The sequence below is a fragment of the Orussus abietinus genome, unplaced genomic scaffold (genome assembly GCF_000612105.2).
Source record: "Orussus abietinus isolate OABI.00-Male unplaced genomic scaffold, Oabi_2.0 scaffold355, whole genome shotgun sequence".
NCBI lineage: Eukaryota > Metazoa > Arthropoda > Insecta > Hymenoptera > Orussidae > Orussus > Orussus abietinus.
This window is the reverse complement of record NW_019394502.1, coordinates 16,175-30,015: the sequence shown is the minus strand read 5'-3', so window position 1 is coordinate 30,015 and position 13,841 is coordinate 16,175. Positions and strand designations below refer to the sequence as shown.

The 13,841-nt window shown below is 49.7% G+C and overlaps 1 protein-coding gene across 1 annotated transcript in view; it reads right to left on the bottom strand.

The window, feature by feature from the left end:
• LOC105702959 (transcription factor 12) overlaps positions 1-12,944 on the bottom strand; it is a 71,881-nt gene extending 58,937 nt beyond the window's left edge. Inside the window, exon 1 of the mRNA XM_023432548.1 lies at positions 11,126-12,944. Coding sequence (XP_023288316.1) covers positions 11,126-11,311 — 186 coding nt within the window. The 5' untranslated portion in view covers positions 11,312-12,944. The remainder of the gene's footprint in view (positions 1-11,125) is intronic.
• Positions 12,945-13,841: the final 897 nt, after the last annotated feature.

The following is a 13,841-nucleotide window of genomic DNA, read 5'->3' as shown; positions in this document are numbered from 1 at the left end:
GAGGTCGACCAGGCCGAGCTTTTCCAACTTTCGACCACTGGCGCCGACATTCATTCCCTGACGATGATTGATCGCCTCCATTCCTCCCGCTCTCTCCCCCTGCGGTTCTCCCCAGCCCCCGACGTCCTTGCATCTCCCGATAATCGTCCGACTACTATCCGCAGGTAACGAGAAACGACGTATTCCCTAAGAATTAAAAACCTATCCTACTTTCACAGGGCACGGATTTAGGAGTATGCAAGATGGCAAAAAAAGGGAAACGCCCACGACTTCGGGTTCCCGGAAGAAGAAGGCCGCGCCAAGGATCAGAGGGGGGGATGTATATACGAGGTTCGACGTGTCGTGTAGAAATGAGAATTCTCATTTGCCGGCGGAACATCTGCCGTTGTCTCGTTTTTCTTTTTTGCCCCTCCCGTCCCCCTACCCCACCCCCCCGGGTTCTCTCTACTTGTGGGTCAGCTGAGGTTTTTTCAAAATGGCGGCGAAACAGGTAGAGAGGCACCTTAGGGGCCGCCCTGAGACTTCAAAACAATAGACCCGACCGCCACCGGCTACGGACCTGCAGGTCCTTGTCCTGGGATTAAAACCTTCGTGTCGAAGGACCGGTCCTTCGCGGTCCCGAATCGCATTGTCTTAGGCACGGACCTGTAATCGTCGTCCGAGGGTCTCCAGGGTACCAGTCGACCCGGGCCCCGATTTCCCGATAGGTTTTCGGCCGTCTCCGGACGGGAGACGTTTCGCTTTTAAGGCGACCTCGATCCCTTCGCCCAGGTAAACATCGGCCCTTCCCAAAATGAGAATTTCCACTTTTGCCATCTACCTCTTATTGCCGACATCGAGTCGAGCAAACGGTTCACTAAAATGACTGGACCTAACTAGAAATCGAGACCTATCCGACTACAACCGGGGAAAAAAAAAAAACCCGAAATCAGGATCCAATCGATGGATCGTTCTTTCTTTTTTTTCCCCGGCATTTTTTAATTCATGAATATTCGTCCCGCCGTGAGAATTTGCCTCCGGAGGCTTCGACAGGTACGTTCATTAGTCTTGATCAATTCGTAATTCATGGCCGGCCATTGCCGTTTATATTGATTGTTGCTCGAGATAAAGCGCACCTGTTCAAATGCCACCGTTGCGAAGTTGGGCCGAAAAAAAAAACGAACACAATTTCGGAAATCTTCGCCCGACGAGGGTTACGCAATCGGAACGGAAAGTGCGCATTTTTCCGCGCCTAACCTCAATTCCTAACTTTTGCGGGATTTATATCTCATTTTCGCAAGTCGCGTTCGGCGGAAAAAAAAAAGTCTCCGCGGTTTTTAATATCCTTTAGGCAACTTTTCGTCTTCCCCCTTTTCTTTTTTTTCCCCCCCTTCCAGAGGGAGATCCCGGGCCCACAAAGAGCCGGCTACTTTTTTAATCCGCCGGGGAGAAATTGTTTCCCTTTTGGGCACTTCTTTCCCCTCGGCACGCCACGTACCACGTCGGAGAAGTCCCGAAGCGGCTCTCAGGGAAATCTCCGGAAGGTTGGGGGATTTTTTGTCCACTGTTTCCGCCCCCTCCCTCCTCCCCTCCCCCAACATCCGTAATTTTCTCTCCGGGTGCCTTCGGTCGTTCCCTCAGGATTGAAGTGCAAGAGGGCGCGCCTTGGAAAGGGAGGGAAGAGGAAAAAAAGAGAGAGAAAAAAGAACCCGACACCCAGGAAATGACCCTTCCATAGGCGTAAGAGTTTCTCCCGTGAAGATTCCAACCGGGCTCATCGGCGGATCTCGAGGAGGGGGGAAAAAGGAAAAAAAAAGGAAAGAAGAAACAGAAGAATCAAGAGAAAGGAAATCTCCTTCGCAAACGCGTCGCATAGACGACGCGACGTTTCGTCAGGGGTAACCTTTTCATTAATCGCCTTGAGGCTCGTTCACCCAGGTGACGGTGTGCCACTCTCGGTTGCGGCGATGCACCGTGGCCGAGCATCGGCGACGTCGACGCGGCCGAGACTTTAGTGCAAATTTATTGACTTTTACTATAAATACTCCTTGGAGACCGGACCCTCCCCCTACTTTCTTCGCCCCGTAAAACGCGCCATCCGCGCCCACTGCCTGACTCGGGTTACGGTAAATACCGTTTAATTGATAAGTCGTCGTTAACCGGTCGCGATTAGCTGCGAGAAAAATAGTCGGGAATTCGTTTGCATGTTTTCTTTTCTTTTTCTTTTTTCCCTGGTGCGGCGGTGCCAGAGGAGAGGGCGCGATGCCGAGCGGCTCCGGGCGGGATCTACGATCTCGGGGTAGGCACCGAGAGGCACAATCTGCCACGAAATCTCCTGGCAAATCGGAACTAACCTAACTTAACCCGCCCTAACCTATCCCACCGACGGACTCCTCGCCGGCGTGGGCGTATATCGCTAACTGCAGCGCTCCCGCGCCGACGTTCACGCACCGCTCACACATCCCAACGAGCGCGCGTCCGAGGATCGACCCGGCGAGTCGAGGTTAGATCGACTCCGTCCAAATTCGTCCGCCCGAGATATACGACCGGTCCATTTAAATACGGGGTAAATAGAAGGTAAATGCCCACGCAAGGGGGCGAGGAGGCGCACCCGACGAGCTTTTGATCTCCCGAACGAGGAAATGCAACCGAGAGGGGCAACAATTTACCTCTTTGTCCCGGATTACGAGAACCGAGGCCCTGTTAGGCTGCGCCCTTGAAAGACCGCAGTACGCCGGAATTAAGACGACCAATTTTCCACGAAAGTTTAACCCTTTTAGTGCCGGAGGCCGATATATCGGCCCTCGCTGCACTGGCGAAAAGTACCAGAGCCGATATATCGGCCCGCACCTTGTAGCGCTTTACTATTCGATTTGGGAGAGATCTCTATCTCAAAATAAATTTATAATACGTTATAAATAGTCTAACTTCATTACGAGAGAATTAAAATAACGATACAACGACACCTATAACAACCTATAACCTACCTATAACAATCTATAACCTGTAACAATTACTTGTTTCTGATGAGATAATCCGTCCGGCGCCTACCATGTGCCTTGGAGTTATTTTTTATGTTTCTTGTGCAATGTTACTTATTTTGTTGAAAAATATATTGGAAATTTAAAGTATATACTTTGCAATAAACGGTCTATATAAATTTATGATAAAAAGATGACTTTTTCTATGTGCAATTACGTTTTGAAACGGAGAACTCAATTTTTCTTTTTTTTATTATCACATACCTTTGTTATTTATGTAATTTTTAATTAATATAGAAAAATTAGCGTCACCGTTTTATTCTCTATTTTGTCCTTAATACCCTGCTTTTTGAATTGTGTAAATATTGCTTTTCGTTTGGTTTTTATGAGCCTTTTTCCAAATCCTAGTAAAATCGTAAAATTCGGCCGGTTATCTTCGCATAAGTACCTCTTTTTCGCCCGGCACCTTAAAGTGTTAATAAAGGTAACGATTTGTCTGAAATCTTAGCATTCGACTGTGGAGATTATCGATAGTTTGTCACTGTTCAGTTGTAAAAATGCTCCGAAATGATAACCGTGAGGGTCGGGAATTAATCTCGATAATTCGGTTTGACGATGTGCAAGCGCCTTTCGCATGGCCTTGATAAATAAATAAATTTGAAATGTAACGAGGAAATCTATGACGCGGTAACGTTCATTCCGATGTATCCGACAGAGAGATGTGGATCTCGAGGGGAAATTGGAGCGAGGTCCTTCTTCGGAGGTGGATGGAAAATCCGTGGAAAGTCCACCTTCGAGGGTGACTTCGAGGGAGGATTTTTCAGTTTTTCCGGGGTTCCAGGGGAAACGCCGAGAAGGCTCCGTGGACCGAAATGTCCCGGCCCATGGACAGGCCATTAGGGTCAAGCACTTCCGGTTAAAGGAGACCCGGCAACCCTGCGGGGTCTTTTTCGCATCCGAGCGTGACCGGCGGATCAGCCCCTTGTTAGGTTAGGTCCTACGCGTACGTTTACCGGGCCCAAGATAAACGCCATATGGCCCGAAACCGTCGTCTCTCAGGAAATTTTCCACGGATTTCCGAGGGCCCCGGGGGCCCGGGAGATTTGCCGCCAAGATTTAGGGGACGTTTAATGCCCTCCCGGCGGCCGCCATTATTTTTCCGGGCCCTCGAAAACCCTCCTCCTCCCCGAAACGTGCAATTCGAACCTATACCGCGCCATGACCCAGAATGAGAGAGAGAAAGAGAGGGGGCGGGAGAAAAAAGGAAAACCTAACTTTCCGACCGACTTCCGCTCCGTAAAACCAAATATCCGGGAGAAATCCACCGATTGTCACGAATTGGAACTTGAAACGTGAGTCGCGGCCTAACCTCGAAACACTACACTGTTAAAAAAAATTGCCTAAAATTTATACACTTTTAGTACTAGTACTCTAAGTAAACTTACAATTTCATAACACCGTGCTCGGAACATATGTCACATTTGTTTGTTTCCAGAAAAAAAAAAATGTTTAATACCATGTCCTGATCAACGCAAATTTATAACATGTATTATAAATTTATCACACATACGTAGTAAATTTATAATATATGTAATACATTTTATTAGAAAATGTGTTATAAAATTATAATACCTTTTTTTTTAACAGTGTAGCGTATCCTAAACTCGTGTGCAGAAGCATTCCGCCTGAACGTCTTAATATATCCTCCCCCACCACTGCCATATCGGCACCAGTTTTGCAACCACGTCGGCGTTGAAATTGTTTAAACTTGGAAAATAATTGGAAGCTCTTAATGGGGAATACCGATTTTCGCGTGTACGGGAATTACGCGCGTGGAATGGAAATTGCAACGGCGAAAACGAGCTCCACGGCGTATCCAAAATGGCGGGCGAGACCTTAAACCGTCCGGCGGGATTACTGGCGCGTAAACGCAACGGAATTAGGTAACGTCGCCCTCGCGTTAGCACTTGCGCCCCAGGTGCGCATTCGGCCCTACTTTCGCGAGTCCTTTTGCGCAGGAATATAATGCCCGACCCATTCGTATAGACAATTCCGGGCATTACGGGCTATCGGGCTATCGAACTATCGGACCATTGCTGTCCGCCGTGTGGGGTGGGTGGGCCGCCGCCCACTTAGCCTACATTAGGCCAAGATCTAAAGCGTTTACAGGTAAGCAGAGTAATGGCGACCGTGCGCCCAACCACGTAACCGGGTGTGCTCGAATACTCTCCGCACTGTTAAAAATAAACATTATAATTTTATAACATTTCCGTTGGAAGGTAATGACCGCGTTAAAACTTTGTCACATTGGGTGGGAAAATTACTACACGTATGTACTACATTTATGGCGCATTTTATAAATTCGTTGGAAATATGTTATAAAATTAGTACGCCATGTCTGAATAAAACTTCCAAGAAAAGTTATATAAAATTTCTATATTTCTTTTTTTAGCAGGGTATACATGTGGAACGAGGATCGTCAAGAACCCACTCCACCCGTTGGACAGACGCGAATATTCGTGAATCGCGAATTCATAAAGTTCCCTCCGGGAAACTAGAAATAAAAATCAGTGAAAAATAAAAATTCGTAATAATGAAAATTCCTCACGTAAAGACCACCTTTAAACCACATTTATCGAGAAACTATAAATGTGGAAAGAGGACCGTCAAGAACCCACTCTACCCCTTGTAAAATCGCGAGTCCCTCGAGAGAAGTCGAAGCACCGTTGGGCAAACGCAGTTCGGAAAATTCGGAAAAGTCAATTCGCAACGCCCCTCGAGCGAGCTCGACCGGCGGCGGGATTAGCGGAGAAGTCATAATTCCCGGGAGCATAATCTAACGCTTAATCATCGTCGCGATCATTGTCCGGCAGGACACCGCGACAGTTAGAATGTGCCTCCGAAACACATATGCAGCTGGCGCCCAGTGCAACTGAGTAGCATAAGCCGCGGGGAGTCCCAAATCAAGCGTGCGCAACGCACACCGATCGGCCCTCCCACCCTGGAGCCCGCACAAACCCACAACGCACAAACGCCCTAACGCGTTTACGCGCGGCGGCGCACTAACGCACTTACGCCGCAATACCGTCGGTCCCCGTCCCGGCGCTCATTGCGGCTCCACATTGTGCGGGAGTGTGCGTTTCCGGGGATATACCGTGGAGTGCGCTCATACGGAGGATATATATACATATACATATCCATATATATATATATATATATATATATATATATACACATATACCCGGAGACTAATGCTAATCCCGACCATAGATCACACAATGCGCGGCTACGATCAACCGGAAATCCTCGGCGGCGACTTTCGAAAAACCGCGGTGAAAAAGAAAAACGAAAAAAAGAAAAGCAAAAGAGAAGGAAGAAAATGGCGGCCTACCCGGCCGGGCAAGCGGGCCACTTGTCGGCCAATTCGGTCGGCAAAAAGAGGAATAAAAAAGCAATCAGCTTCGAGACTGGAGCCGGGTCGCCGTCCCATTTATATCAATTCTATTCATTGCCGCTTTTAACCTAGCCCTCGGCCGGGCAGGGGCTCTCAGCGCGTCCTACCCCGCGTTTCATAAATCGTTTCACCCACGAAGGGTGTCGAAAAACGGTTTGCGCTTATTTCGGGTGCCGAGCGTACGTCCTAACTCGGTTTTCCGCGTCCGTTCGGCAGCGGTCGGGGCCCTTCGCGGAAGGGTGACCGGTGGCGCGGATCGAGCGCGACCTAACCTAAAAACCGCGGCGAGAGGCCAACCGGATACGCGGACGTCGACGGGCAGCTGGAGACCGGAAATGGCCGCCCTTGCGCTACCGCGATCGAAAACGGGTTTCACTCTCGAAGCGACGTCTTGAGAGCGAGATGGATATCCTAAGTGGGGTCGAGGGAGAAGCGAGGGAGACGAGAGAGAAAGGGGGAGGAAGATAAAGAGCGCGGCCAGGTATACAGGGTGATTCAAAGTGATCCAACCTGACGAAAGGAATTCGTTGCAAAGTTACTGGAACGAATTTCCCTCTCTTGGATGGCTCGATTAATTCGATGGAAAAGGGAAGGAGTTCCGGCTGGGAATATTACTAATCCGCGCGTAAGGAGAAGTCACCGCGTGCAGCAACTCCGACTCGCTCGGCGCAGATACGAAGTAGAGTCCTCGTGGGAGAGAAAACAAGGGGAGAGGCGAGAGAAGAGAGACATCCACCCGTGGTCCCGGGAAACGGGGCAGAAAAAGAATGTTTTTACGAAGGGAGCCGCGAGGGCGAGGTCGGTAAACGCAGGGGCCTTCACCGCGGGGTAACTCAACACCAATTACGGTGTTTTCTCGGCTACCCTGATTTCGTCCTCCCAGCCGAGGGCCACTTTGAAAAATCCAGAACAGGGAGAGAGAGAGAGGGGGGAAAGTTGGACAGCCAACGTATCCGCTGAATTTTCGCATAAAAGAAATTAATTAAACAAGGGAGACCTCGAGCGGAGCCCGGGCCGTCATTTTGGAGTNGCCAACGTATCCGCTGAATTTTCGCATAAAAGAAATTAATTAAACAAGGGAGACCTCGAGCGGAGCCCGGGCCGTCATTTTGGAGTCAAACGGCGATTGGCCCCCGATTGCGTAACAGATTGGGCATTAAAAATTTAAAAAAAAAAAAAAAAGAAGAAGAAGAAGAACACGCGTATTCGATCGAAAGGTAAAATAAGAAGAGGGAAAAAACGGGCCTCTCAAGAAACAATGTATATTCCGACAAAAAGACAATTCTCTCGCGAAGAGGCTCGATTGAGTAACCGCTATCCGGCATTTTCCTCATAATGGCGGCCAGCTGCCGATCGGTCGATCTTGTTGTCGCGAGGACGTCCGCGTCATTACATTCGTCATCCGTGGGGTACAATGCCCGGCATAATTACGGCTCGAAACAAACGTACCGTTAGCGTTATTAAATTATGCGCGCGCAAGCGAGCGAGATGAACGTGGAGAGAAAGAGGGAGAGAGAGATGCGGAGAGAGAGAGGAACATCTAACCTAAACTTTGCCGAAACCTCCTCGTGGTGTCTTCTCCCGTCCTCTCGTCCATTTCCTCCCCCCCTCCCCTATCCGCTCTCTCTCGCTCCGATCCTCTTCCTCTCGTTTTCTCCGTCTCTCCTACCCGTCCTCTCTCTTTCCCTCCTCCTCTGCCTCTCTCTCCCTCTCCCGGCGACTCGCGCTCCCTCTCTCTCGCTCTCCCTTCGGACAGACCTTGAAACGGTGGGCCGTTCGAAAAAAAGTTCGAGGAGGTAATTTATGAGAGTCACTGTACTCACGTACAGTCGGCGGCAGCGATGCCCTCGCCTAATGAAAATTCAATATTCCAATTTTTTCGCCCTTTTCGGAACTCCCCCCCCCCCCCCCCCCCCGGAGAAAAATGATTTCTTCGCGAGGGAACGGTCCAAGACTTTCGGAAAAATTAATCTCTTGCCTGAGGAAAATTTCATAACATATAATAAACGTGCCCGAATCGATATTTCAATATTCCTCATACATTAACTCGCATCGGTGTACTTGAAATATTATTTGAAACGCGCTCGACGATTTTGAGAAAATCCAAATTCCGAACGGTGGAATCAGACGGAGTGGCACGTAATTTCCATTCTTAAGACAAATCGATGTAGCACGTCGTTTCAGCGCAAGGGGTTAAAATCTGACGCATTTTTAGAGAATGGATATTTTTTAGGGACATCAAACGATCGCTTATGTCGGGTACAGGAGGTGCAAATAGCTCAGCGCTTCCGTATCCACGGAGAAAAATGAATTCGCGTCGGTGAATAAATTCCGAGGGGGAAATTAAGGCGCCGAAGAACGCCCTTAAAGAGATCCGGGACATGGTTAGTCGGCGAATGAGAGCCACTGCTCGGCAGCCCGTAAGCCAGATAGTGAGTACAGCGAGTTCTCCCGGGAGGACTGTACCGAAGTACAGTACAGTAACTCGCAAAAGGGCCGCCGACAAATCCGCCCCTCCACCCTCCACCCCGGTCCCACTCTACGGGTAACAATGGTGTGCAAAGGAGATTAACAAACAGAATAAGCTAACGCATAATCGCATTATTTCTAGCTAAGCCGCATTTAAATTAGATATAAATTCCATTTAACGAAACAATGCCGGGATGATGAGTCACACGGCGCGTTCGCCGTAACTCCTCGCGCTCTCGGCGGGCCCGCTACGATTTCCATTAAGACCGCGAAAACCAAACGGCCTTTGAAGACATCAAGACAAAAAACCCCTAAGGTGCGTTCCTAACTTTTATGTCGTGGTGAAATTGTAAATAGGATATTTCGAATGTGAATCGGCGAGCCAACTCCGATTTCCATTAGAACCGCGAAAATCAAATGTCCTTTGCAAACATCATGAGAAAAACCTCTAAGGTACGTTCCTAATATTTTAACGTGGTCAAATTATAAACCCGACGAAAATGAATCGACACGCGTCTATCGTAAATTCCTACATAAATCCATACTTGTACATGGAAAAACGAAGACATTGCCACTTTCCGGAAAGAACATCATTTTCCCCTACTGCAGGAATAATCGCACCGACAAAAAATGCTGGCTAAATTAGCATATGAATTTGTCGCACCGACCAAGAAGATATTATCCCTCCTCAAACAAATGAGTGAAATACAATTTGTTGTTACTCGAAAAGAATATTGCAACCATGAATATAATTCACGTTGCTCCAGTGACGTGATCGTTTTTTGTTGTCAATATAACGAAAATATTACTGGCCCATTTTTAAGTTTTCGCGTTTATAGCGGCAGATAAAATCTCTCCTTACGACTGTGAATTTTTTTTTTCCGCGGGTAACATCGCTTCCTAACCTCGTGAAATTAGGATAACTACACTTCTACGTTAAATCCTTAACACGTTATGAAATGTACTCTAAATCGTCATGAAATTATTACGCCACGTGTGAACGTAAATCTCCCCGAGAAATCTCCCGAAAAGACGATTTTCCTTCGAAGGGGTGTAATTGAAACTAGAAAATCGATTAATAAATCCTTCAAGGACTAATTGCGACAGTCTCGCTGCGAAGTTGAATTTTCCCGCCGTCGCGTTGAAATCGCCGGTACGGCGGGGGCGTGTCGGTCGGTTCGGCGAGTGTCAAAGACACTTGGTTGTAATAATCGTGTCAACCAGGGGATAAAAAAAAAGGAACGGGAGCGCGCGGCGTGCCCGCCCACGTGACACGTCCGCCATGTTCGTGACGTAATCGTGACGTCACGGACGATACCGCGGCCCGGCATGTCCGCCCGAGCGCCGACGGCCCCGCCAATGGCGGAGGACTCTCTCCGTACAATGCCGCCTCCCGTTCCTTCGTCTCCGTCTAGCGCCCCCTCGGCCGACATTGGCTCCTGCCGATCGATTTTCCGAAATGTCTCCGAAGCCCCACCAATCGGCCCGCCACTCTTATACCCTCCGCGAAGTCACGTGGCGAGACGTATAGATTTATCCGAACCGACGCCGAATTTCCCGTTAAGATACTCGGCGAAGCCCGCACATACGAATGACTAACTTGGCGCGAAACTCGACCGAATTGTTAATCGGAAGTTAAAACGGAAGGACAGAAAAAAAAACACGACTACTCTTATCCGCCCTCCCAAGGAAAGATATTGAACTCGTTCGACGGGACAGATTATCAAGGCGGGGAATTAATAAGTACGCTGCGCAAAAAAATCTCCATGTAAATTTACATACTCAATCGTTGGTTATTTCGATGCCAGAATAAATGTCAGGAGAATTACTCTGACTCCGTAATATCGCATTTGGCGTCTAAGATAAGCTAAAGAATGTTACACCGTAATATTACACTTCATTCAAGTACAGCCGCATTAATACGGTAAATATTGAATGTTAGGTGTACTTCTAATTTGTCATTTTTACGCTTGCCTGCATGAAACAAGAGTCAAAATGTATGCAAATCTCCATGGATTTTTATCGGTAGAAAATATAACCGTCAAGATGGCGATAAATGATAAACGGTGCCGAAGAATGTATCGTATTAATTGATTCCGCGAGCACGTGGAGCAGCATTTTTCGGTCCTTCCTACGAATTGCGAATTGAATACCAGGGAGGAAGATCCTCGACGCCGGTGTCTTCTTCATTTTCCTTCCTAATAGGGAATATGACGGTATCGATAAGACGAAAGTTAGTTACCTGAGGAGCACCTCCGACAATCGACTGATAAGCCGACTGGAAGACGCTGCCCAGCTGCGTGAGACCTTCGTCCTCCATCTGGAACATTATGTCGGGCCCGGGAGAGCCATTGTTGTTAAGGTTGTTATTGTTGCCCATGAGCTTCTCGGTGTTGCCGAGGTCCCTCAGGATCGTGTTGGACTGCATGTTCCGGGCTGCCTCCCTGGTTTAACTACCGAGGCGCGACCGCCTCCGAGTTTTCTCGAACTCGAGGAGGCCGAACTCGCGTGCCAATATCAAATCCTGCGCTTCTTCGCCGAGAGACGCTTCGTCCGCATCATGGTCGGTAGTTGGTACCGATCCCCGTCGACCGTCCTCGAATATCGCGCCCAGAAGTGAGGTTAAGTCGCCTCCCGGTGCCGGGGTCAAATCCCGCGTTTCAGCGGCGAAATTCGACCGGAAGGCGTCATGGCTGAAGTTCAGCGCTACTCGAGGATCTTCTTCGGGATTTCACTTAGACCCGAGTTCCATAAAACGTGAAGACTCTTCCCCAAAACCAGATTAACGAATAAAAAGACCGACCGCCGTTAGATCTCCCCTGGATCTCCCCCTCACCACGTGACGAAAAAGTGAGGTTATGTCCGGTGGTCCGTGTTTGCCATTCCCGTCGATGCGTGCAGATCTCGAAGGTACATAAGACTCCTCTGGAGACCTCTAAGTCCTCGCTTCTTGCGACGGATGTACGTATCAGGTTAGGCTATGACCGGACAGAAGATTGAAAAAACGTCGATCCGCCATGAACTTAAACACCGCCGTTCGTTAGGCCTCGCCGACTCGTATATAGATTTTGCAGTACTTCCAACCGACAACAAAGGAAGTTATGTTGTCGTTTCATATATAGCTGCGCTCCGGTTGCTTCTCCGGGGTAAAAAGTGAGGTTATACTCTCCGTTTAGAGGCTCCACTTCCAGAGCGGCCGCCTTTATGCGAAGTTGCACGGCACTTCGAGATCGGCAAATAACAAAAAGATTATACCGGTGTCTTCGTTTAACGGGCTTGCTCGTAAATTGTGCAGACAATTTTCTACCGCAGCACTATCGAATTCGACGTGTAAAAGCAGTCTCGACGGCGCGGCCGGAATCACCACTTAAGAGCGAGATAATGTCGCTCCTAAGTAAATTTAGAAGCCCGCACTGAACGGCGTCACTAACGATGTTTACAGGCCAGGTTTCCAGCGGGAGGAAATGACTCGCTCGGTTTTTGCGCCCGCCTCTGAAGAAGCGACGTCGGTCGCCTCCGCCGGAGGGTTCCGGTCGACCGCGTAGTGGCCGGCCGAGGGGATCGGTCCGCAGGGCGCGGAGCCGCTCGCGGCACGTGGCGTCCCCCGCTTTTTCGAATTTCCCGCCGGGCGGCGCACGCGCGTGGCCGCGCTTCAGGTCCGCGTTTTCATGGCGCCGCGGCGTAAACAGAGCAAAGTGCCAAAACGAGTCTATGACGGGGCGTCGGAGCTCCGCGAACCCCGTTCGGGTGAGCACGGCACGGCCGTGGCCTAACCTCAAACAAATCCTCTCCACGCGTTCTTACAGAAAGATCGCAAAGAACTCGCACTATTTCCTTCGAATTCGAGAATCCCCGATCACAAGAAAGTCGCTAGGGTCCCGCGAAGTCCCTAGGGAATGCTACTTAGGTTCCGCACCAGCACTCGGTCGTGAACTCACCCCACTATGTCGGGTTCGGGACATTCGGAGCACCGTGGAGGACTTACGATGACTTCGGACGACCGAGAGACGCGCCACGGGGCGGCGGAAGCGAGGAAGCGCGCGACGACCTCGCTCACTCGAGATACGCGACGCGACTGACGCGGCCCGCCGAGGGGAAGCTCTCCGGCGCCCTCCCCTCTGCCTGGGGAGCCGCCGCCCCGCCCCCACGTCGATCGCCGCTCGCGCGCGTTCCTTCTCTCTCTCCCTCGCCGAGCCCTCGGACCCTCTCACTCCGTCTCTCTCTCGCTCCCGCATCGCGCGCCGTATCTCGCTCCCTCTCTCTTTCTCACCCTCCGACTCTGCGCGCGTCCTTCCCCGGCGCGATATACATCTCTCTCTTTCTCCCTCCCTCGCGATACGTATCTCTATCTCTGTACCTCTCCCCGTCTCAACGCGCGTGGAGCCCTAGTTCCGTCTTTCTCCTTCCCCGCGTTTCCCCCGATGTCTATCTTTGTCCGTTTGCGCACACGGCCTCGGTAGCGCCCTATATCTCTCCCTATCTCTCTCTCACCTTCTTTCCCCATCCATAGCCCACCTCTCTCTTTCTCTCTCGCTCAACTCGCAGCGCACGCCACCATTTATCCTCCCTCTCTCTCCCTTGCCCTCCTCTGGATATAACCCTCCCGTCCCGCTAGGCACGAGTATCTCGCATCTCCCTCTTTTCCCGCAATTACCCCGGTGTACACCCTGTTAGAAGTAATTACTTCCGAAATGTACGTTAGACTTCGCGGGCCCTTTCTCCCTTAAATCGTTGTTATCTACAATTATATAACTTCGCGATAAATCGCATTACGCGATGCCTTAAGAACAATTTCTATCAAATTTAATACTAATCATTAATCCTAGGAATTGCAATAAATTAAATTTAATTTGCAATTGCCACTCCCCCCCTCCCTTCCTACCCCATACTAATCTCGTTTCTCTCGCTCCTGCGGTCCGCCGGTATCTCCTACTCGCTCCATCCTTCTCCCACTGACT